Here is a 22237-nt window from a genome sequence, read left to right as displayed (position 1 = left end):
TAATAGAAGGACTCAATGACTATACCTACCATTAGTTGTTAACTTCAGTAGCAGAGCCAAAAGTTGAATGCGGAATTTAAATAAACCTACTTTTTAATCCTAAAATTATCTTTTTAGGTTAAGGTACTGTACATTTTGGGCATTGTTGACAATTTTACATACAGTCATTTAAAAAAATTTTTTTGAATGCTGCATTTTAAGGGAGTCTCACATTTGTTGGCATCTACTGCTAAATACACATTTCAAAAGACAACTGAAAAAATTGGCAGTATAGAATTCTTGTTAAAATTGTGGATTCTGGGGTCAGACTGCCCACATGGAATTCTAGCTCCATCACTTATACTAAGTGTGACTTTGAGCAAGATACTGCCCTGCTATAAAAGAAGATCAAATAGATCTGCTCTTAGTATTGTTGTGAGGATTAAATGAGATCATAAAGATTAAGCATTTACCCTGCTGCCTGGCGCATCTAAATATTAAATGGCATCATTACCAATTAAGGAATCTTTTTTTAAAACTATGTCAGAAAGCCTAAAATATTCACATGGACCATTGTGGAATGAACAACATTCCATATTTACTCTTTGGGCCAATATAATTACTTAAATATGACTCTGGCTATCTAGTTTAAAGAAGATGATATAGCCCTACTCCAATCTGCCACTCCAAGCAAAATCCTAGTTCATCTTTGTTTATCATTGTTGAGAAAGATATGACATTAGTGTTCAGGCAATTAAAAAACAAGATGGAAGTTTTATTTGTTCAACTATGTCTAAGATCCTTATTGAGCCAGTCTCTCATTTTTTTCTCAAAAATATTTAACTGGAGTATTTTCTCCTCAGGTCTTACTAAGTATCTTCTCTTAGCACATGCCATATTTGCATATAAACATATTCCCATATTTCATTTTAATTAGAATATTGATACTTTATGATCAGTTACTATATTTACAATGTACAAGGCATTACTATGGCAGTCACATGAAACCTAATAATCCTCTGTGGCACAACTGGAAGATTTTTATAATCAAACATGCTCCATTGAATGCCATTCAATCTTATGAAATCTGGAAAAATGTAAAAATCAGTTCATTCGGTATTGCTAAACCAGGCAAGCTCTATTAATCAACATTTCTATGCTTATCAGCATAATGATAAAGGATATTCATTAATATTTTAAAAGATAATGTGCAGGATTGTTTCCATGTTGTGTGCCTTTTGTATTCTAATTCTTTGAACTTGCTAGACTCAAGATATATATGGCAATTTGCTATCAAGAGTATATTTGGTTAATCAAAAACAATTAGCTATCTGTAGCTAATGTTACCCAATATAACTAGCAGCTGTGGGTTTTTGTTGTTGTTTTTTAATATAATAGTGTTTTCATAGTCATTCATTATCCTGTTTTTCAGATAGTTTTGATATTTTAATAAATTTTCAGTGTGTCAAATAACTTTATTGCAATGAATTCATTTCTCTCTCTGTCTCTCTTTTTTTTTATTTTTTTGGACATTGCAGGTGAAAGTAGAGAAGAAAAGTTAGGAGACTCATTGCAAGATTTATACAGGGCACTGGAGCAGGCCAGTCTGTCACCACTAGGAGAACATCGTATTTCAACCAAGATGGAATACAAGCTATCATTTATAAAAAGATGTAATGATCCTGTAATGAATGAAAAACTACACAGGCTGAGAATTCTCAAAAGCACTTTAAAGGTAAGACAAGAAATGGAAGGACAAATTTCTTTGAAGAGATTCATTCCTAAAGTGGATTACCAGATACTGTAGGCTAAGAAATACAAACTGGGGGCTGGGGAGAAGAAGAGGTAAGCAGTAAGAACCTGAAGCTGAGCTATTTCTATGTCATAATAAGTATATTGGTAAAGAGGAGATCATCTTAACTTTTCATTAACGTCTCAAAGCACTGATTAAATGTCATTTTACTCAGTTCTAGGAGAAAACAGGATGTGATTTAAATTGTTTTCTAAAAATGCAGGGCTGGTGTTATTCCTCAGTCTATAGATTTTCTAAGATAAAATTACCATGTGGTATAATTATTAGCATTATTAAAAGAACACAGCATGCATGCAGAATGCAATAGTGGGTGCTAAAAGAGTTTGAGATATTTCATGATTGTTTCCTGCATGAACTACAGTGCATTTGGGGTGAAGCCATGGTGATTTGTGTTCCATGTAGAAATTGTATAATCATTCTGTTTACGCTATCAGTTCCCAACTTACATGTTACCCTCCTATTATACATTTCCGTAAGTGTTTACATTGCCTCCAGTCTCCTTATTATATGCCTCCAGGTTGGGGAGGAGGTGGTGAGGAAAGGAGAGCAGAGAGCCAGGAAGTTGGAAAAGGAGGCAGACAAGCGAGCCCTGCTCACCGTGTGTGGGGGAGTATGTGTGGGAGATTGAAGGAGAGGGCCCACCACACAAGCCACCTGAGCAGGCCCTGTGCCCTTAAAAAACAAAAACAGAAGACATTTATACAGCCAACAAACATGAAAAAAAGCTCATCATCACTGGCCATTGGAGAAATGCAAATCAAAACCACAATGAGATACCATCTCATGCCAGTTAGAATGGTGATCATTAAAAAGTCAGGAAAAAACAGACGCTAGAGAGGATGTGGAGAAATAGGAACACTTTTACACTGTTGGTGGGAATGTAAATTAGTTCAACCATTGTGGAAGACAGTGTGGCGATTCCTCAAGGATCTAGAACCAGAAATACCATTTGACCCAGCAATCCCATTACTGAGTATATACCCAAAGGATTATAAATCATTCTACTATAAAGACACATGTACATGTATGTTTATTGTGGCACTGTTCACAATAGCAAAGGCTTGGAACCAACCTAATTGCCCATCAATGATAGACTAGATAAAGAAAATGTGGCACATATACACCATGGAATACTATGCAGCCACAAAAAAGGATGAGTTCATGTCCTTTGCAGGGACATGGATGAAGCTAGAAACTATCGTCCTCAGCAAATTAACACAAGAACAGAAAACCAAACACTACATGTTCTCACTCATAAGTGGGAGTTGAACAGTGAGAACACATGGACACAGGGAGTGGAATATCACACACTGGGGCCTGTTGGGGGGTGGGAGGCTAGGGGAGGGATAGCTTTAGGAGAAATACCTAATGTAGATGACGGGTTGATGGGTGCAGCAAACCACCATGGCACATGTATACGTGTGTAACAAACCTGCACGTTCTGCACACGTATCCCAGAACTAAAGTATAATTTTTAAAAAAAAAACAGAAAAGAACTATCACAGTATTGCTGTAGTAATTTCAGGAAACAAAAAGTCAAAGGACTCCTTTGGGAAATATTTCAGATCCATAGCATGCTGCTGAGGTTTTGTAATTTTGAAATATAGGTGAGTACCAAAGAGACAGACAAACTAGAAAATGACTTGAAAGAATTTCAGATAGCAAGCAGCAAAATTTTCAGACTCCATTAGCTTTTAATTGGTAGTCATGCAAATACTACTGTAAATCCAGGGGACAATTTAATGGACTTTTGGGAAGAGCAGAATTTTTAGAGAGTGCTATAATAGTCGTAAGAATAGTTACAGTGACTAATCCTACTTCAAAGATATTATCACCCTCCCACCTTATAGAGCCTCTCCACTTCCCCCATTCAGTTCTAAACTGCCTGGTTTAGAAGGCAGGCAGGCATTTTGAAGCAGGTTAGATTCATGAATCTTAAAGACCTGTTTCTCTCCTTCTATCTCACAGCCCCTTTTCCCTGTTTTTTATGCTCTGTAGAGTCCCCCAAGGTATTTTCTTCCAGTGACAAAATATGTGGCTACTGCCAATGTTCAGTTCACTAAGTATTGATGAATCACCAGGTACATGAACGCTCCACTCGATTCTCTGGGGCCAAGAAAGATAATGAAAAGTCACTGTTAAAAAAATGCCCCTCATTGGTACAAATGAACTACAGAACCCTATGCTTTTTGGCATGGAAAATTAATAGGGAATGGATTCCTTCATTAGGGAAGGACAGCTGGCCAAGCAACCCTGGATGTGTCTAGTTCCTGGAATTTTAACTGTCCCCCTCACCAAGCACAGATCTCAGATCCCACACAGGCAACTCACAACATCCTCAGTCCCAGCCCTCTTCCATATTCTGGTCTGTGAGGCCAGACCAACTTCTTAAGCACCTTGCTGTTCTCCTTGCCTCCCAACTCTGGCTGGCCCAGAGGTGTGTGCCTTACTTCCTGCAGAACATTTTCTACACTTCCCTAAGCTTTGCTTGAGTCCCTAAAAGGCAGGACTGAGCTGCTCAGATTGTCTTAACCCCTACTTCTCCATCCCACCTTCCACCTGGGAAATTTTCATCTTCCCCAGGTGATAGTTTTAACTTGGTGAGTTATACCAAAATGAAGCTTAGTCTTCAGCTGAGACCCAGCTTCCAACATGGAAGGGAGAGCCATTCTCCCTTACAGGCCCCCAGTGCTACAGAAAGGGAGCCATAGCATTTACACAGCAAGAATTATGTATTTATGGTAACAGGGGGGCCATGCTCAGTCTCTTTCAAATATGAGAAGTTTACCATAAAGCAGGAGAGATAGAACACATGCAAAAGTAACTCAAGAAATAGAATATGACAAATGTACTCAGTGGCAGTGATGGAGTAGTAAAGGGGCATAAATGAGGAAGAAAACTTTTCTGAGTGCATGCCAAAAGGACAGGCAAAGAGAAAAAGCAAACCACACAGTGGGCAAAAGGAGGCATTCCTCGGGTGTAGAAAAAAGTACACTTAGGACGTGAGTCTAAAGAACTGGGTGGGTGTGAGTATCCAAAGCCATCTCTTATGGGCTTAAATGTTTTGTCTATTAACTTTTTATTTTAAACTTGAATAAAACTTTGTCCCTGTCTTAATTGTTGACTCCTTTTTCTTTTCAGGCCAGAGAAGGGGAAGTAGCCATTATCGATAAAGTCCTAGACAATCCAGATTTGACATCTAAAGAATTCCAACAATGGAAGCAGATGTACCTCGACCTTTTCTTGGATATCTGTCAAAATACCACCTCAAATGACCCACTGAGTATTTCTTCTGAAGTAGATGTAATCACTTCCTCTCTAACACACACTCATTCATACATTGAAACGCATGTCTAAATGTATTCTGCCTTCAGGCCATCTAGTACCTGCTGGTACTCTGAACACATATATAAGGTAGTTTTTTATATCAATGTGTGGAACACTTGACAAGCTATACTTTAATGTTACCAAACTATATGAAACAAACCATATATGGTCACAATACCACTATCTTTAATGAGCATTTGTATATTTTATATGCAATCAGTGCTCAGCTTATGTTTACCATGTGCAAAATCAACTGTCTTTAATGACTTAAAATTAACTTTTGCAAACAATTCTAAATACAGGTGGTCTTCAAGTAGTAAAACCACAAAAGGCAGTTTTCTATCTATGGTCATCTTTTCTCCCTTTAAGTTAATTTTATATAAACAAGACTTCAAAAGTAAATCACATTTTTTCACGGTGCAGACATCTTGTGGGGTGGAAGAATTACCTTTTTTATATTTATTAAATGTTCTAATTTTCTTAAACATTGCACAAGTTTAATGCTGTAGTTTTATTTTGTGAAATGTGATGCACATACAGAGCTAAGCAAATAGAAGAGCCATTGACATAAGAAAGTTCAAGGTATCTAATATTCGCTTAATAGTCTATATAACTTGTGAAGCTAGTAATGGAAATATTATCAAATCTATGGACCACTTGGTGTATCAAGGGCACAGCTTTGTAGATGTTTTTGCCTAACTAAGGACAAAATGATGAAGATAGAGCGCTGTTTATTTTCTTGGTTTAAATCTCCTTTATTTTTGTAGTGATGGGATGCTGAATTGTGTACAGAAGAATTGAGAGGGGATTTTAAAACTGACTTAACACACCCGAAGGCGCTAACGCCCTTAACTATATCTATATTATATATAGATTAATTCGCCCAATCATGTTTAAACTCCAACTCTAAAAAGACAACAGGTATAAACTGAAGATGGATCAAACTTTCACTTAGTTTTCCATTTTCCTAGTCCACTAATTAAACTTACGTATTTATACTTCAGGCAGGGAAGTACAATATTGCTTTAGTTACAGGCTGGATGTGTGTTATAAAAAACACACTTAAAATAAAATGTACTTCCCTACTAAGGGCAGGGGTGATGCGTCATTCGAGAGAGATGTCACATTGACTTCATGAGGAGAACATATAGAGGGTTTTTCCTGCTTCATGAATGTTCTGTAGAGTGGATGAGTTAAAGAAGTCCTCTTCATATATTTCCATTTATAAGGTCTGTTTGAAGTGATCGCATGAAAATGACTGCTGCTGCCTTTTTAGTGGTCTGCGCTGTCATAACGTACAGTCACCAATTTGCTGTTTTTTTCAGGAGGGAAAGGCACCTCCTTTTCCTTTCTATATCCTAAATCCACATCTAATCAGCTTTATATGTTGCCTGACGCTCGTGATGTAACTTTCATCTTAGAGTTCAGATATATCCAGTGACAATTTTTGCTGTAGAGGAGAAATACAACTCCCCAGCGGGGATCTTCTCTTTTGCTTTTGAAACCACCATTGAATCACTTGATCGTTTGCAGGCTTTGCACATACTGTACAGGAGAGTGCGCCTTTCTACACACTTTCAGCTAATCCAGTATTTAGTCAAATGCCGATGAGAATCAATGTATTAATTGTTTGTTGGAATTTTGAGGTCAGTGCTTAATATTTTATCATTTACAAAGAACTTATTGTAAACATTTATTTACTGCCATGGATATGATGCCACATAAATTGTGGGATTTTGTATATGTAAAAAAAAAAAAAACAAAAAAAAAAAACTCTTGTCCTAAAAGAAGTGTGCCTTGTTACGGGTGTTTAGACTTATTGCTGTTACTAGACAATGGTGTGTTCACCTAAAAATATATGTACACTGATGCGATGTGTCGCTGTTATACAGTGCCAGGTTGTGGCCTGTAACAGCAAGCAGTTGATGGACGACTAGCCTCTGTTGCCTCTAGCAGCTTTTACTTTTGTAAGCAGCTCTGTTGTTTTAAATGGTAAAATTAAATATGAATTTGACAGGACTCGTGTAGCCTAGCATGAAGAGACCTTTTAAACTATATATATCTGTACATTTTACTTGCTTCGTTTTCAAATTCTAGGAGAGAGGCCAGTACTGTAAACTGAGTCAAATAAATTCAGCTCTTAATGAATCTTAAGCCTACTTTATCAGCAAGTCCTTACACATTTCTTTGTGACCATATTATACAGCCCACACCCCACCCCAGTTGTCGAGTTCTAACTTGCTCCTTCCATTGGTGATACAAGCCAAAGCAGCACCTGTTCCAGTATATACAAGTATCTTATCTAGCCCTGAAACAATCAGCTGGTTCCCATTTACCTGACACAACTTTAAACTTTGCCTATTCCTCTCTCCTTTCTCTGCTGATTCTTTTGGGGGGAAGTGGGGGTACCACCAACCAAAACTTAATTATTTTTTACAAATATAATCTACAGTATGTCTGCAGAATGAACATTTAAGAGTATGAAAGAAATCAGTTTTTGTTTTGTTTTGGTTAGACATTCCACTTAACCAGAGGAGCCTGATTATTATGGCTAAAGGTTGATGAAATGTGACTTAAAACCAGTGAGCTGTCTAAAGTCAGGGCAAAAGCAGCCTAGGGTGACACCGGTGACAGAAAAATTTTAGGATACTTTCTAGAGAAAAAAAAGTGCTTAGAGATTTTTTTTCCCTCTCAGTTCCATATTTATATCAAACCATCAGAGCAGAACTGTAACCATGGCTCCGGATCATAAAATCATAGTTCCCCTTACAATGATTTCATGGTATTTAACCAAGGCACTCTCCTTTCACAATTTATTCAGATAATGCCATCTCCTAGGACTTAATTACAGCCTTTATAACCAACAATTTTCTGAGTTTTGTATAAACTTCCTGTGGTACATTTTTTGGCCTTTTTTTTCTTTTTTGGCACATAAGTAATCACTGTTTTGCACCTAGGGAAACACTTTAACTGTAAGAGGGAAAATAAGGTCATATTTTATTTGTGGAAGTCCTTTTCTAGCCTTGCGTGAGCCTTTCTAAAAATTTTATTTCACCAGCTCACTGAAGTTGATTCATATAGCCTTCTATTTGAACACCCCTGTCTCCCATTCTTAGCTCAAGGAGAAATGTTTCTCTTTGCTCAAGGCCTTGTTTGCCTGTTAACCTTCAGAAGCCACTCTGCTCCCAGAGTCCCTTTCTTAGAAAAAGCCCGTCCGTTGCTCTGTAAGACTAGCCAAGCGCTACTTTCTCCTCCATTGCGGAAGGAAACTGGACTGACCCATTCAGCCCAGCACTAAATCTAGCGCCTCTCCAGTCTCTCCTTCCCTCTCCTCGTCCCCACCCTCGGCCAGCTGCAGCACTGCGCACTGCAGGCCACTCCAGGCCCAGGGCAACGCGCAGCCGATGTCCTCCCAACGGTCCAGGTCAAGGTCGTAGCCCACCACGTTGCGGGTAGGCACCTGGCGCGAGTCCCGCCACTTGAGGCCGCCCAGCAGCAACGCTGTCTCCTCGACCACGGCCAGCCCATAGCAGAAGCGGTCGTAGGGTAGCGGCCGCAACCGAGTCCACTGGTCGGCGCCAGGATCGTAGCGCTCTATCTCAGAGAAGGGCTCGTATCGCCCCAGAAAAGCAAACACAGCGCCGCGCAGCACTGCCATGTGGTGCCCGAAACGTGCGGTCCCCATGGGTGCCCTCTTGCTCCAAGCCTGCTCCTCAGGGCCCAGGACGTATAAGTCCCGGAGGCTGCTCGCTCCGCCCTCGCCTCTCCCTGCCTTGCCCCCCGAGATGTACACAACACCGCGGTCCCCGACGGCCCCCGCGTGACCGTGCAGAGCCCGCGGTAGTGCCCCAGCTGCCGTCCAGCGGTCCCGACGCAGGTCGTACATCTCCACCGAGGCCAGCGCCTCACCGCCCGCGCCCAGGCCCCCGACGGCCAGGAGCCTCTCTCCCACCGCGCCGCACCAGAAGTGGGCCCGCGCTTCCTTCATGGCGGGCACCTCGGTCCAAGCGTGGAAGCGCGGGTCATAACGGTGCACTTCGGCCGTGACTACCCGCGGGCTGTCGGCCAGGGGAGAGGTTACACTGCCTGAAGGGCTCTCCCCACCCAAAACAAACAGGAAGTTGCCCGCGGTGCACACGCTGTGCCCCAGCAGTGGTGTGGGTAGCTGCGTGAGGCTGCGCCAGCGGTGATTGTACACATCGAAGGCCACCACGTTCTGGGTGAGCTCCCACTCCTCCTCCTCCTCCTCCTCTTCCTCCAACTCTTCCTCTTCCTCTTCGGGCTCTGGGGCGGCGACCCGGCCCCTAGCTGCCCTCTGCGGGGCCACGACCTCCTCAATCACCACCTCCCGTGCCCTGCGCCCCCCCACCAACAAGATTCGAGTCTGGGGGCTCCGGATGCTGGTCTGCTCGCCCTGCATGAGTGGCTGGCGGGAGGGCGTCGTGTGGTAGTTGAGGGCCTGGATGATGAGGCCCTTGACCCGGGCGGGCAGCACGAGGCCGGAGCCCGAGTACACGCGCCGCAGTACGTCGGCGGGAACCAGGCCAAAGCGGACATGCTCCAGCAACTCTGTACAGTGTGCCAGGCGCTCAGTAGTGGGCTCCTGCCGCAGCCAAGCTAATGCCAAGCCCAGCAGCCGGGCCTCGGGCACCCGCGCCACGTCGGGGGCACCCAATACAGCCCTTAGCGATGTAGGGTTGAGCTCCAGCAGTCCCGCGGGACCCGCGCCCCGCGCCAGCAGTTCCCGCAAGTGGCGCACGATGCAGCGCTCGGCCGCGTCCAGCGTGTGAGCCAGGCCAAAGCGCGACGCCACGTTGGCGGCGAAGCAGCAGTTCTCTGGAGCCAGCTGGCGCTCCAGGTAGCGCCCACAGAGCCCCAGGGCCTCGGTGACCTGCAGGTAGCTGGCGGCCTCCAGAGTGTCCTCTACAGTGTCCATGGAAAGCGACAGCCAGGCAGTGTAGATGAAGTCCAGCAGGCGCTGCAGGCCGGCTGCCGATGGCACGTGCAGGTGGATCACGCGCGCCCGGGATTCCTGAGTGTGGCTCTTGAACAGGGCCCTGAAGTAGTCACTGGAGCACGCCAGGAGCGACCTGTGCGCCGGGAATTCGCTGCCCTCGGTCTCCAGTGTCACGTCGCATAGAAAGCCCTCGGCGCGCAGGGCCTGGTAGCCGGTAAGCAGCGCGCCGCCATGAGCTTTGCAGTAAGACAGGAAGTAACTCATTCTGCCCAGGGCTGGAAGCAGCCTGGCGCGACCAGAGGCCTGCTGGGCAGGGCCGGAGGCATCCCGGGGCACGACACTCCCGGGACCCCCGCGTAAGCCACAGAGCTCCTAGCAGAGGCCCATTTCTGCCTGCTCAGTTTAAAGCCCAGGGCTCCTTCATCCAGACCTGCAGATCGCCCAGTGCCCCTCTCAGAGCAAATCCAGTCTGAAAACGGTTTTCGGAGGCCCCTAGTAACGGAGGGCGCGGAATTCTGAGGCCTCCGGGGAGTGTGGGGCTTGGTTTCCACGACTGTGGAGGCTTCCAGCGCGTTGCCCAAAGTCCCCTCCCCGGCCCAATGTGGAGAGCCCACACCTGCACGCCAGGGGCGGCGGTGGCCGCACACCATCACCTGGAAGAACCGAGCTGCGGTGGATTCCTGGGGTGCTGAATCTCCGACGGCGCAGACGCGGCGTCCCGGGAGTGCAGGGCAAGGACTGACCTCTCGGGGGTGGACGAGGAGGACAGGTTCTGCGGGCACCCGCAAAGGCCGGGGACAACTGGTTACGGGGCAGTGGCGGGGGCGGGGGGATGAGCTTGTTCCGCGCGGAGGATCAACTGAAAGCCTAGGGGATTAGGGAGGGGAGGGCGCAGGTCAGAGCGGCGGGTCAAAGGCGTGATTGGGCGCCGCACATAACATGCCGGTAGCTCACAGTGACAGGAATAGCGCGCCGCCTCGGCCTCTCGGGCGCGCCCCGCCCCGCGCCCTGACTGCTGGCCGCGAACCGAGGGCACGGGCACGGGTGAAGCAGCCCTGGCCAAGGGCTTGACTCCAGTGACCCTACTGGCCACCAGTGTCACCAGAGGGTCCCAGGAACCCGGCTGGGGTTGCGGGAGCCGGAGTTCACTGGAGAGGCACGAGTCGCGGGAGCCCCTCGACCCGGTAGCGTCCGCGGAGGGGCGCCCGGCTGGGCAGCAGGAGTGTCGACCTCCCGGTGCCCCTGTGTCTGGGAAAGAAGCCCTGGCTCAACTTTCTGCTTTAAAGAGGCCCTAATTAATCCAGCGGGAGCGAGGATTAAGCTGCGACTTTGCGCGCTGACACCCAGTAGGCCGCTGCGCGATGAGGAGGCACTGGCGAGAACCACGCCCGGGCGAATCCCAGGCTCCCCGCCAGCGGCGCTAGGTAACATGTCCCTCACCTGGACTCACCCTTGTGAGATGCTGGGCCTACTCTGAGCCCTTCCTGAGGCAGCTCGCGTCTCCCAGGCTGGCTCATTTCACCTTTGTTCCCACGCCCTTTCCCAGACCTCACCTGAGTTTTCCCTTCCTATTCTTGGACCCTCCCCCGACCCATCCCTTTGCAGCATGAACAAGGAAACTGTGGTTGACTTGGATTTTCTGCCACTCAGTGACCACTTCCTTTTAAAAAAAAAAAGTGATTCCTTCCAGTTTCTCTCCCCGATTTTCCACGCTCTGATCTAATTACTGGCTGCTACATCTTCGATGTTATCCCGGGATAATGAGCAGTACGGTTGCAAAGCTCGGTAAAGCTGGAATTTCTTAGAGCCCTTCTTCATAAAGTTATTTTTTACAAGAAACACCCCAGCATGGAAATGACTAGAACCACCCTGATCTTGAGACATTAGGAAAGCATCTCTCCATCTCCATACTGTTCTTGAATAACTAAATGATTAATATAACTGGTCTTTTCTATTTTTTTTTTTTTTATTTTGCCAATTTGGAGACTTCTTTTGCTTTCATCAGGGATTGATTTTTCTATTTTCTAGTGCAACCCCTCTGGCAGCCTTTTTTAGGTGAGCCTTTTGAGGGCATCTGTAATAACTCGTATTTCTGACAGCTGGGGTTGTATTTCATAGGGAAAAGCAGTTCAAGGAAGGATAAAATTCTGTCATTTCCTACCTGGCATGCCATTAGTACTTACAAAGTCTCCAATTAGAAGTAATTCTTTAAATGCATAAAAGTATTAGTAAAATGATTTTGCTGTCAAAGATGAAACTGTATTATGACTTAAATTAGCCAAATTATAAAGTGCAGGCAGGGGCTCCAATTGGGCTTCCTTAAACTCCAGAGGCTAAAAATACTCCAATTTGAATTCCTAATGTTAGAGCTAAAGCTGGGTTGGGGGGACGGGTGCTGGTTTTGTGGGGATTTGGGGGTTTTAGCATTAAAGTTATTGATTCACAAGTAAAATAGCAGCTTGGTTCACTTTGCACAGATGACATTTTGAATTCAAATGGCCTTTACCCAACCCAACAGAATTTTGCTACAAGGGATTTTTGAGATCATTTAGTCAAACTTTGTCCCTTTTCTCTGAAATCTTGTTTTTCTTTTTAAACAAATGTGACAAACAAGCCCCAGTGAGAGTACGGTTTGTCTGGATGACTTGGATATTAAGTTACCAAGTTTGTACTAGAATCAAGGGCTCCCTCCCCACTATATTATGTGACCTTATGTATGATAAAAATAAAATAGTGCAACACACAGTTTATTTAAGCCAAATACGGTGATGAAGTACACTTATCCCCTTTTCAACTTAAAGCTGTTTAAGTAGGTTTTTAAAACAGCATATATTTAATCCAGAAATTGGATCCTATCCCATCTGATCTGTCCATCACCACACTTCCAGATTGAATCCAAAATGTCACACTTATTTGAGAATAAAGATGCCGTGAGAGATTTTAAACTCTTAACATCAAAAATCCAGTTTTACATAACAAGTATGTGTTTATTGTTGACACATGACCCAACATGCTACCTTAACATATTTTGCCATTGAAGGTTTGATGAACTGTGTTAACTGAAGATGTTTTCATATTAGGTGTGTTTATAAGACCTTCTTTAGAAAATGTAACTGTCAGTCTACCTAAAAAAAATCATTGTCCTTTGAGTAATATGTATGAAAAATATAAGTATTTTAATTTCTGTGCATTTTTTATTTTTAATTTTTGTGGGTACATGGTAGGCGTATATATTTATGGAGTACATGAGATGTTTTGATACAGGCATGCAATGTGAAATAAGCACATCATGAAGAATGGGGAATCCATCCCTCAAGCATTTATCCATTGAGTTGCCAACAATCCAATTACACTCTTTATTTTAAAATGCACACTTATGATTTACTATAGTCACCCTGTTGTATTATCAAATAGTAGGTCTTATTCATTCCATTTTTTTTTTTTATTCACTAACCTTCCTCACCTCCCCAGCCCCCACTACCCTTCCCAGACTCTGGTAACCATCCTTCTACTCTCTGTGTCCATGAGTTCAATTGTTTTGATTTGTGCAATATTAAGTATGCTAAATAAAATTTCAATGTGTGCTTTTTAAAGTTGTTGTAGATGTGTATCTTAAGTTGGTGTCAGTCCGTGTCGGCTGCTATTACAAAACACCTTAGTCTGGGTAATTTATAAACAATAGAAATTTATTGCTTACAGTTCCAGAGGCTAAGTCCAATATCAAATTGTCAGCAGATTTAGTGTCTAATGAGGGCTCTCTCCTTCATAGGTGGTGCCTTCTGACTGTGTACTCACATAGCAGAGGGGTGAGGGGCTAACAGACTCCCTCAGGGTTTTTTTGTAATGACACTCCTCACCTCCCAAAGGTCACACTTCTTAATACTATCATATTGGAGATTAAGTTTCAACATATAAATTTCAGGAGGACATATACATTCAGACCATAGCGATTTGGATTCCCTAGAAGCACGCTTTGCGACCCAACCTGAAGGAATGTTGATAGACAGATCTAACAGGATGAGGTCATTATGTTGAAAATGATCTACTTATGAATTGCCCTCCCTTTTAGGCTATAAATTCCGGAGGGCAGGGACTGTTTATTGGTCTTTGTATCTGCAGCCTCTGTCATGGTCTTTGGCATAAGTAATGTTGAGTTGAACAGATACAGGGAAGGAGTAAAGAGATTAAAGGAAACTTGATAGGGACAATTACTTCCTTATCTCTTGTTCTCCTTTCCCTCACACAGCTAGGATTTAGGGCACATCCTGGTAAGGTCTTGAGCTTACATCCCTAGGAATCAAGTGGATGACCATGGGTGGCCCCCGACTAAGGAGTCCAGGTGGACTCAACTCCTTTGAGAAAGCCTTACTACCTCGTGCAACCCTGCAACTCCAGTCTAACCTCACATGCCTCTCAGCATCCAGGCACACATACTGCTACTCCTCCTACCCAAATGCAGGGCCCCAGATGCCCAGGTGCCCCTCTTGCCCCAGTACACCCTCCATGCCCCAATTTATATGGCTGGGCTTCTGTTGAAGGCCCTGCTACTCACCCCAGAATACCTATTGAGATCCTGCAATTTGTCCTGAACCCCCTACCCCTCATCAGGACAGTGAATTGCTGTCCCTGATCCCTTCATGCATCTTCACATCCTGTGACAGACCCTAGAACTAAAGTCTTCCAAACACTCACCTCACTTCCCACATCAAGGTGGCAATGCTCATCAGCCAGAGCACTCCACTTTTCTCCAATTGGCCCTCCCTAGCTAAATCTAAATTACAGAGTTCTTGCCACCTCTAAAATAATTGTATGTATTTATAGAAATCCAAAATTATGAACTTCCATGTATAATGGCCATTTAATATTTTTTTTACAAATTTAGTGTGCTCTTTTTGGTAACAGCTTCATCAGGATATAATTCCATATCATACAATTCATCCATTTAAATTGAACAGTGGTTCTTAGTATATTCGGAGTTGTGCAACCATCACCACAGTCTAATTTTAGAATATTTTCATCACCTCAAAAAGAAACTTCGTACCCTTTATCTGTCACCTCCCTATATCACCAATCCCCAAAGCTCTAAGCAACTGCTAATCTACTTTTTATCTCTATAGATTCTCCTTATCTCATATAAATGAAATCATACAATATGTGGTCTTTTGTGACTACTTTTACTTAGCATAATGTTTTCAAGGTTCATCCATTGTAACGCACTTTTGAGGAAGAAAACCCCTTTGTATAAGGATAATATTGGAAACCTTTTCTCAAAACCATAAAACTCTGAAATTCGCCTGTTTGGTATTTAGGATACAGTGTTTTGGCAGGTTAATCCTTTCTCATCTGTCATTACTGGCTCCTTTCAATCCAACTATACTTCTTTCCAACACATGGCTTCTGGCAACCTCTGTGGAGAGCCTATTATTAGAAATTGACACATAGTAAGTTTATTGTGAAAACATGATTACAAACAATAATAGACATGCAGTAGAAAAACATTCTATGTTATCTGCACCTCCTTCTGAGACCATTTTTTGAGCATGTGAAATGTATTTTTGTGATATGCAATTCAAGTGAAAGGATTTCAAGAAGTGGAGTGTGGGTATGGGTGCATGTGTGTGTGTGTGTGTTTTATTATGAGGGATTTTGACATTCTGGCTCAGCTGACAGTTTAAGGAGCAGTGTGGTGAGTGGGGAAGAACTGGGCTTTGGAGTCAGACAGACTTGGGCTCCAATTCCAGATCTACCCTCATGTGACCTTAAAACAAGTAACTTAAATTCTGTGTCATTTTATTATTTTTAAAAGGAGAATACATTCATAGCACCTACATTCATAGCACTGTTAAAATAAGATTATAATATATTTGACTGCTCCTGGCACACAGTATACACAAGAGATGCGAGTTTTTCCTTTTCCTTCCCTTGACTAAAGCCTTCTGAAAAGTCATGCTACCAGAGCCCAAGCAGTCAGGAATTGTCATAGAGGAGTGGGTTGTCAGTGATCCTCCTGTAGCATCACCTGGAAACCTGCTATGAAACATAGATTCTCAGCCTCATCTCAAACCTGCCAAATCAGAAACTCTGGAAGTGGGACCCAGTAATCTGTTTTAACAAGCACTCTCCATGATTCTGATGCATGAGAAAGTTTAAGAACCACTGTCACAGAGGATTATTAATAATTTCTGCTGCATTCTGAATTCACCATTCTCAGTGACAACTTGTTCTGGCTATGATGTCAATGTTTTTCCAAAAAGGAAGGAAGTCTACTAGTTGCAAAAGATCAGAAGTCAGAGACCTAGAGGGGAAAAATTAGTGGCCACTGCCCCTTGTCATATGACTTAATAATATACTGTGGTCTCTTTTGCCCTTCTCACCCCTCCACAAGATGACAGTGGATCACTGAGGCGTGAGTTGATGACTTGGTAAGCAACACATTTTCCCAAACAACATTTGATTGAATATTCAAATCAGAAGGTACCTGTATCCCCCATTTTCCATCTGGATGCCACATTTTCAGAGGCTCCTGGATGAATTGGGGAATATCCTAAGAAGCCAGCCAAAGGAGGTGGGGACTGGAAACATTCTTCCTCATTTAGGGAGGAGGTAAAGAATCTGGAGATTTTAGGCTAAGAGAAAAGGCCCCTCTGGGGTTAAATGTTCATTATTTTCAACTTTCCGTAGGGCAAGAAGAAGTAGAGGTGGTCTCGTGGCTACAGAGGGCAGACCTGGGACCAGTTAGTAGAAGTTACAAAGAGTAATGTAGTCACGGGATAAATCAGGACCTCTTGCCAATTTAGAATCTTGAAAGAAGAGGTACAACTAGAAGAAATAGAATGTGACTGGCCATAAGAAGAATTACCTAAGGCTTGGAGAAGAGAGGGAACTTGTCCAAGACGCCATGGATTAGCAGACCCCATTGGAGCCCCGCCCATAACCCTTGATCCATTTGTAATTTGGGGGCCCACCGATCTCAGTGGCTTTTGCTCCCAGCAGCCAGCACGTGCATCACTTTGTGGGCAGACCCTTCTGTTCTGCTGGATTCCACCTTGCCTGTGCATGTGAAGAGAAGCAAAAGCACCTGCAAATATACTTCTCCAGGGGGGCCTCCCTTAACCAACGATTGACAGGCAGGGTGGCAGCAGGTATACAAACACTCCAGCTCCCTTTCCAGGTGTGACCCACACCATTTCCAGAGCTCCCCTATGGGACTGAGCCAAAGTTATCTTCTGTGGGAGCATGCTTGGTGTCACACATTGGCTTGATCCCCTTCCCTTCCCTGTCTCACATTGCCACCCGCTTCCTATCGATCTTTTCCAGAAACACTTCCTACTAAATCACTTTCACACAAATCCTCACCTCAGAAGGAACCCCTGCCTTGCTAAACGCCCCCCAAGCCTCTCATCTGGCAGTTTCAGGTGGTTGGTGGGGCATGGGGTGGGCATGACACATACTACATCCACAAAGGTCCATCTGTCATTTGCTTGCAGACATGCATAAAACAAAATTGATATATTGTGTAGGTAGACATGTAAGCTCAGTGGCACACCTGGTCACAGAAATCAAGACAACAAGACTGGGTGTCTTGACCTTCACCCCTCTGGTCTTTCAGGACTGCTGTGGAAGCCAAAGTGAACTCCAGAGTCCTTTCAAACCCAACATGCCACAGTTGAGAGCCACTGCCCCCTTAAGTCCCATCTGCAACTAGCATCTAAATGTGAACTTTACCTGAAGTCTTTGCTTTATGGGATTGACTGTGTTCTTTGTTACTGCCTCCCTGGCCCGTCCCCAGGCTGACCACTGCCCACTACAGCCACCCCCAGCTTTTCTCCACACCTCACATGGCTTGAAGCTGTGTTCAGCTGCTTTCTTCTAATATTTCTCTCTCCTTCCTACATGGGATGACCTCATGTTCATTTCTTCATTCTACAACAGCTCACATGCCCAGTCCTACTTCCATGTGTTTTCGTGCATGTGGCTTGCCCAGGGCTTGGCTGCCACTGAACTTTGTACCTGATAGTTTCCAAAGGGGCAATCGGCGACTTTGATAACATTCTTAGTAAGAGAGATTCAAACCATTTGTCAGTTCCCTGTGGATGTGTGTTTCTGACAGTGTGACTGGGGACCACCAGCATTTGAATCTGCAGAACTTGTTAAGATGCAGGTTCCTGTGCCCCACCCTAGACCAACTGGATCAGAATCTCCAGGTGTGGCAGGAGTGGGTAGTGGCAGAATGTTTAACAAGCTTCCCAGGTGTTTCTCACTCCAAAGTAGGGCTACTCAGTGTGTGTGGTCAGCCAACAAGCAGCATCAGCATCACCTGGGAACTTTTTAGAACTGCAAATTCTCAACCCTCACCCCAAACCTGCTGAATCAGAAACACTGGGGATGGGGTCCAGCCATCTGTACTTTATCAAGCCCTCCAGGGGATTGTGATGCACACTAAGGTTTGAGAAACATTTCTCTAAAGTTTAAGAACCACTTATGTAGAATTTCAATCCATTCATTCAAAAAATATGTCTATTGTGTTCCAGGTGCCATGGTTTAGCAGACCTCGTTCTGCTAGACACTGAGGGTACCATGATGAGCAAATCAGTCAGGGGTCCTGCCCTTGAAGAGCTTAAGCTTTAAGGGATTCCATATCATGTTGCTGCTTCAGTATGTCTTCTAGGTTCTCAAGACAATCCAGCCTTTATGGTTCCTTTCATGAGGTCTTCGCCGCTTCTACTTCAGTCGACATAAACTGTCTAAGTAGAAGACTCCAATGCCAGTTCCCAAGCAACTGCTGTTAAGTTCCAGACCTCGGACCTGGCTGATGGGTTTATTAGAGAGGGGTGGAACATACGATATCAGCCAGGCTCACCCTGCACCAGTTCCCCAAATCAGCCCACAGTGAAGTGGCTTGGCTGTTAGTATTGTATCCCACAGTCAGCTGTCATCCACTTGCAGATGTGTACAACAAACCAAGCCCATGACTTTTGATAGTTGGACTTTCTTTGGAAAGACACAACACTCTGACTTCAATATCAGAGTCTCTTATGCATCTTTCAAATGGCTGCATAGTACAAACCAAGTCACACAATGGGAAGTGGTTCGGATATGTCATCTGAGCACAGAAATATAATCATGGAACAGCCTTGGAGTGTTAGTAAATGTCTTCAATCACTCACCTGTTTAAGGAGTTGCAGAGGCTGGGACTTCAAATGCTTTTTTTAACCAACACTCTTCAATAGAGATATTATACTCCTTCCTGAACTGTCCCTGTGTCTGACACATGACCAATATGTCAACTGTGCCAATTGCTTCTGCTGTTTTCAGAACCCCTTTCTAATGATGCTGGTCAGTGACTAATCGGGAAAAATTCTACCCAAGGTCTTGCCAACAGGGGAGAAATCATGGAATAGTTTGCTCTCAACTGCTTATAGAATTCTTAAAGATATTCATAATATTAACAGCCTCAAAATCTTGTGCCACTTGTCCAGGGTTTTATTTTTTATTTTCTTTATTTATTTATTTGACATGGAGTCTCGCTCTGTCGCCCAGGCTGGAGTGCAGTGGCTCAATCTAGGCTCACTGCAAGCTCCGCCTCCCAGGTTCACGCCATTCTCCTGCCTCAGCCTCCCGAGTAGCTGGGACTACAGGCGCCCGCCACCACGCCCAGCTAATTTTTTGTAGAGATGGGGTTTCACCATGTTAGCCAGGATGGTCTCGATCTCCTGACCTCGTGATCCGCCCGCCTCGGCCTCCCAAAGTGCTGGGATTGTCCGGGATTTTATTTCTTAAGAAAGATTCTCCAAAAGTGTCTACTAAGAGTTACCTGTACAATCATGAGCAAGAAATGGTCATTAAACAATAACAGCCCTCTCATACTACTTGTCATTAAAAAAATAACAGTTTTCTGATCAATATTTCATGTCACTCAGGAAGTCTCAGTTTGAACTCCAAGCAGGAGCAGATCTGCCCTGCCCTGTCACCCTACAAAGAGCGTTTTGCCACCAGAATGTGAGGACACTGGGCAGGCGCTTCCAAAGCCTGCCCATTGTAGGAAGACCACTCACCACAGTTCCAAGAGTCGATGAACATAACAGCCACCTGGCTGGCCCCAAACCCTCCAGCTGCCTTTAATAGTTCAGTAGAAATGGCACCAGCTCCCTTCTCATAGATGGCAGCAAAACTCAGTATTGCCCCAAGAATGCTGAGGAAATTTGGGGGCTTACATTTTTCCTGATAACTCCCTGCTCTAATTCTGGCTTCTGCTGACACCGCCATCTCCCTCATGTTTTGCTTCTTGGGATTATTCCCTACTCTTCACTCTGCACTCAGCCACCCATGGAACACAGTCCCAAGCCTTTATTCTCCCCCTTGATTTCTCATACTACTTGTGAAGGACTAAGAAAGCGTTTACTGAAGACTTGGGTGGGACGGGCACAGTAAAGCAGCAAAGTGTAGAGTAGCAGATAAAACCAATAACCAATAATTCCTGCTTTAAAACTTGTCAGCTTGTCCTCCCCAGGGCCACTGTATCATGTTGCTGGCCCTGGCCCTGTCTCCTTCCCTTTTCCTCTTTTGCCCCACCCACCACTACTACCCCTCTCTCCCAGACTGGTCCCACAGAAACCCAAAATACATACGATTTCATTGTTCAGAGCACTTCAGCCTCCTTTCTTCCTAAGCAGTTTTGCCTGGCCAGTCCTGACTCTGTGTGTGTGTGTGTGTGTGTGTGTGTGTGTGTGTGTGTGTGTGTGTGTGTGAGAGAGAGAAATACATTTAAAAAATTAGCATTTTAACAATTTGTAGATGTGCATTGGCATTAAGTACATTCACACCGTTGTATAACCATCACCATCATCCATCTCCAGAACATTTTCATTATCCCAAACAGAAACTCTGTATCCATTAAACAATAACTCCCCATTCCCTCTCCCCATCACCCTTGGTAACCATCATTATACTTTCTGTCTCTATGAATTTGATTATTCCAGTTACCTCATATAAGTGGAATCATATTTGTCTTTGTATATCTGGCTTATTTCATTCAGCATAATGTCTCAAGATTCATCCATGTAGTTACATGTGTCAGCACTTCCTTTTTAAGACTGAATAATATTCCATTGTCTGTATATGCCGCCTTTTGTCCATTCATTTGTCAATTGACATTTGGGTTGTTTCCACATTTTCCCTATTGTGAATAATGCTTCTACGAGCACTGGTGTACAAATATCTATTTCAGTCCCTGTTTTCAGTTCTTTTGTGTATATACCCAGAAGTGGAATTGCTGGATATTGTGGTAATTCTATGTTTAATTTTTTAAAATCTGCCATACTGTTTTCCACATCGACTACACCACTTTACATTCCCACCAGCAGTGCACAGTTTCTCCACATCCGTGCCATCACTTGTTCTCTGTTTTATTTTTTGTAATAGCTATCATAATGGGTGTGAGGTGGTATCTTGTTGTTTCAATTTACATTTCCCTAATGATTAGTGATATGATCATTTCATGTGCTCAGTGACCATTTGTGTATCTTCTCTGGAGAAATGTTTTTTCAAGTCCTTTGCCCGTTTTTTGAATTGGACTGTTTGGTTCTTTTGGGGTTGAGTTGTCGGAGTTCTTTATATTTTCTTGATATTAATCCCTTATCAAATATGTAATTAGCAAATATTTTCTCCCATTCTGTGGGTTACCCTTTCACTGTATTGGTAGTGTTCTTTGAAAATCACAAGTTTTTAATTTTGATGAATTCCAATTTATTATTTCTTATGTTGCTGGTGCTTTGGGTGTCACATCCAAGAATTCATTGCCAAATCTAATGTCATGAACATTTTCCCCTATGTTTTCTCATAAGAGTTGTGTAGTTTTCCTCCAAAAAATCAATGAATCCAGGAGTTGGTTTTTTGAAAAGATCAACAAAATTGACAGACCGCTAGCAAGACTAATAAAGAAGAAAAGAGAGAGGAATCAAATAGACGCAATAAAAAATGATAAAGGGGATATCACCACCGACCCCACAGAAATACAAACAACCATCAGAGAATACTATAAACGCCTCTACGCAAATCAACTAGAAAATCTAGAAGAAATGGATAATTTCCTGGACACTTACACTCTCCCAAGACTAAACCAGGAAGAAGTGGAATCCCTGAATAGACCAATAGCAGGCTCT

At 43.7% G+C, this 22237-nt stretch overlaps 2 protein-coding genes across 2 annotated transcripts in view; one reads left to right on the top strand and one right to left on the bottom strand.

Moving 5' to 3' along the window:
• Positions 1 to 5687, top strand: part of CNKSR2 (connector enhancer of kinase suppressor of Ras 2) — a 66247-nt gene extending 60560 nt beyond the window's left edge. The window contains exons 7-8 of the mRNA XM_017862184.1: positions 1518 to 1714; positions 4934 to 5687. Coding sequence (XP_017717673.1) covers positions 1518 to 1714; positions 4934 to 5149 — 413 coding nt within the window. The 3' untranslated portion in view covers positions 5150 to 5687. The remainder of the gene's footprint in view (positions 1 to 1517; positions 1715 to 4933) is intronic.
• Positions 5688 to 7878: 2191 nt separating this feature from the next.
• Positions 7879 to 10939, bottom strand: KLHL34 (kelch like family member 34). Its single transcript, XM_017862183.1, has one exon. The coding sequence runs from the start codon at positions 10338 to 10340 to the stop codon at positions 8403 to 8405; it is 1938 nt and encodes a 645-aa protein (XP_017717672.1). The 5' UTR covers positions 10341 to 10939; the 3' UTR covers positions 7879 to 8402.
• Positions 10940 to 22237: the final 11298 nt, after the last annotated feature.

The sequence above is a fragment of the Rhinopithecus bieti genome, unplaced genomic scaffold (assembly GCF_001698545.2).
Source record: "Rhinopithecus bieti isolate Rb0 unplaced genomic scaffold, ASM169854v2 scaffold_64250, whole genome shotgun sequence".
In the NCBI taxonomy this organism is placed as follows: domain Eukaryota; kingdom Metazoa; phylum Chordata; class Mammalia; order Primates; family Cercopithecidae; genus Rhinopithecus; species Rhinopithecus bieti.
Note: the sequence above shows the minus strand (reverse complement) of the source record. Positions and strands in the feature narration are given on the sequence as shown.

Coding starts and splice junctions, on each gene's coding strand:
- KLHL34 (XM_017862183.1), bottom strand. CDS start 10,340: ATGAGTTACTTCCTGTCTTACTGCAAAGCTCATGGCGGCGCGCTGCTT.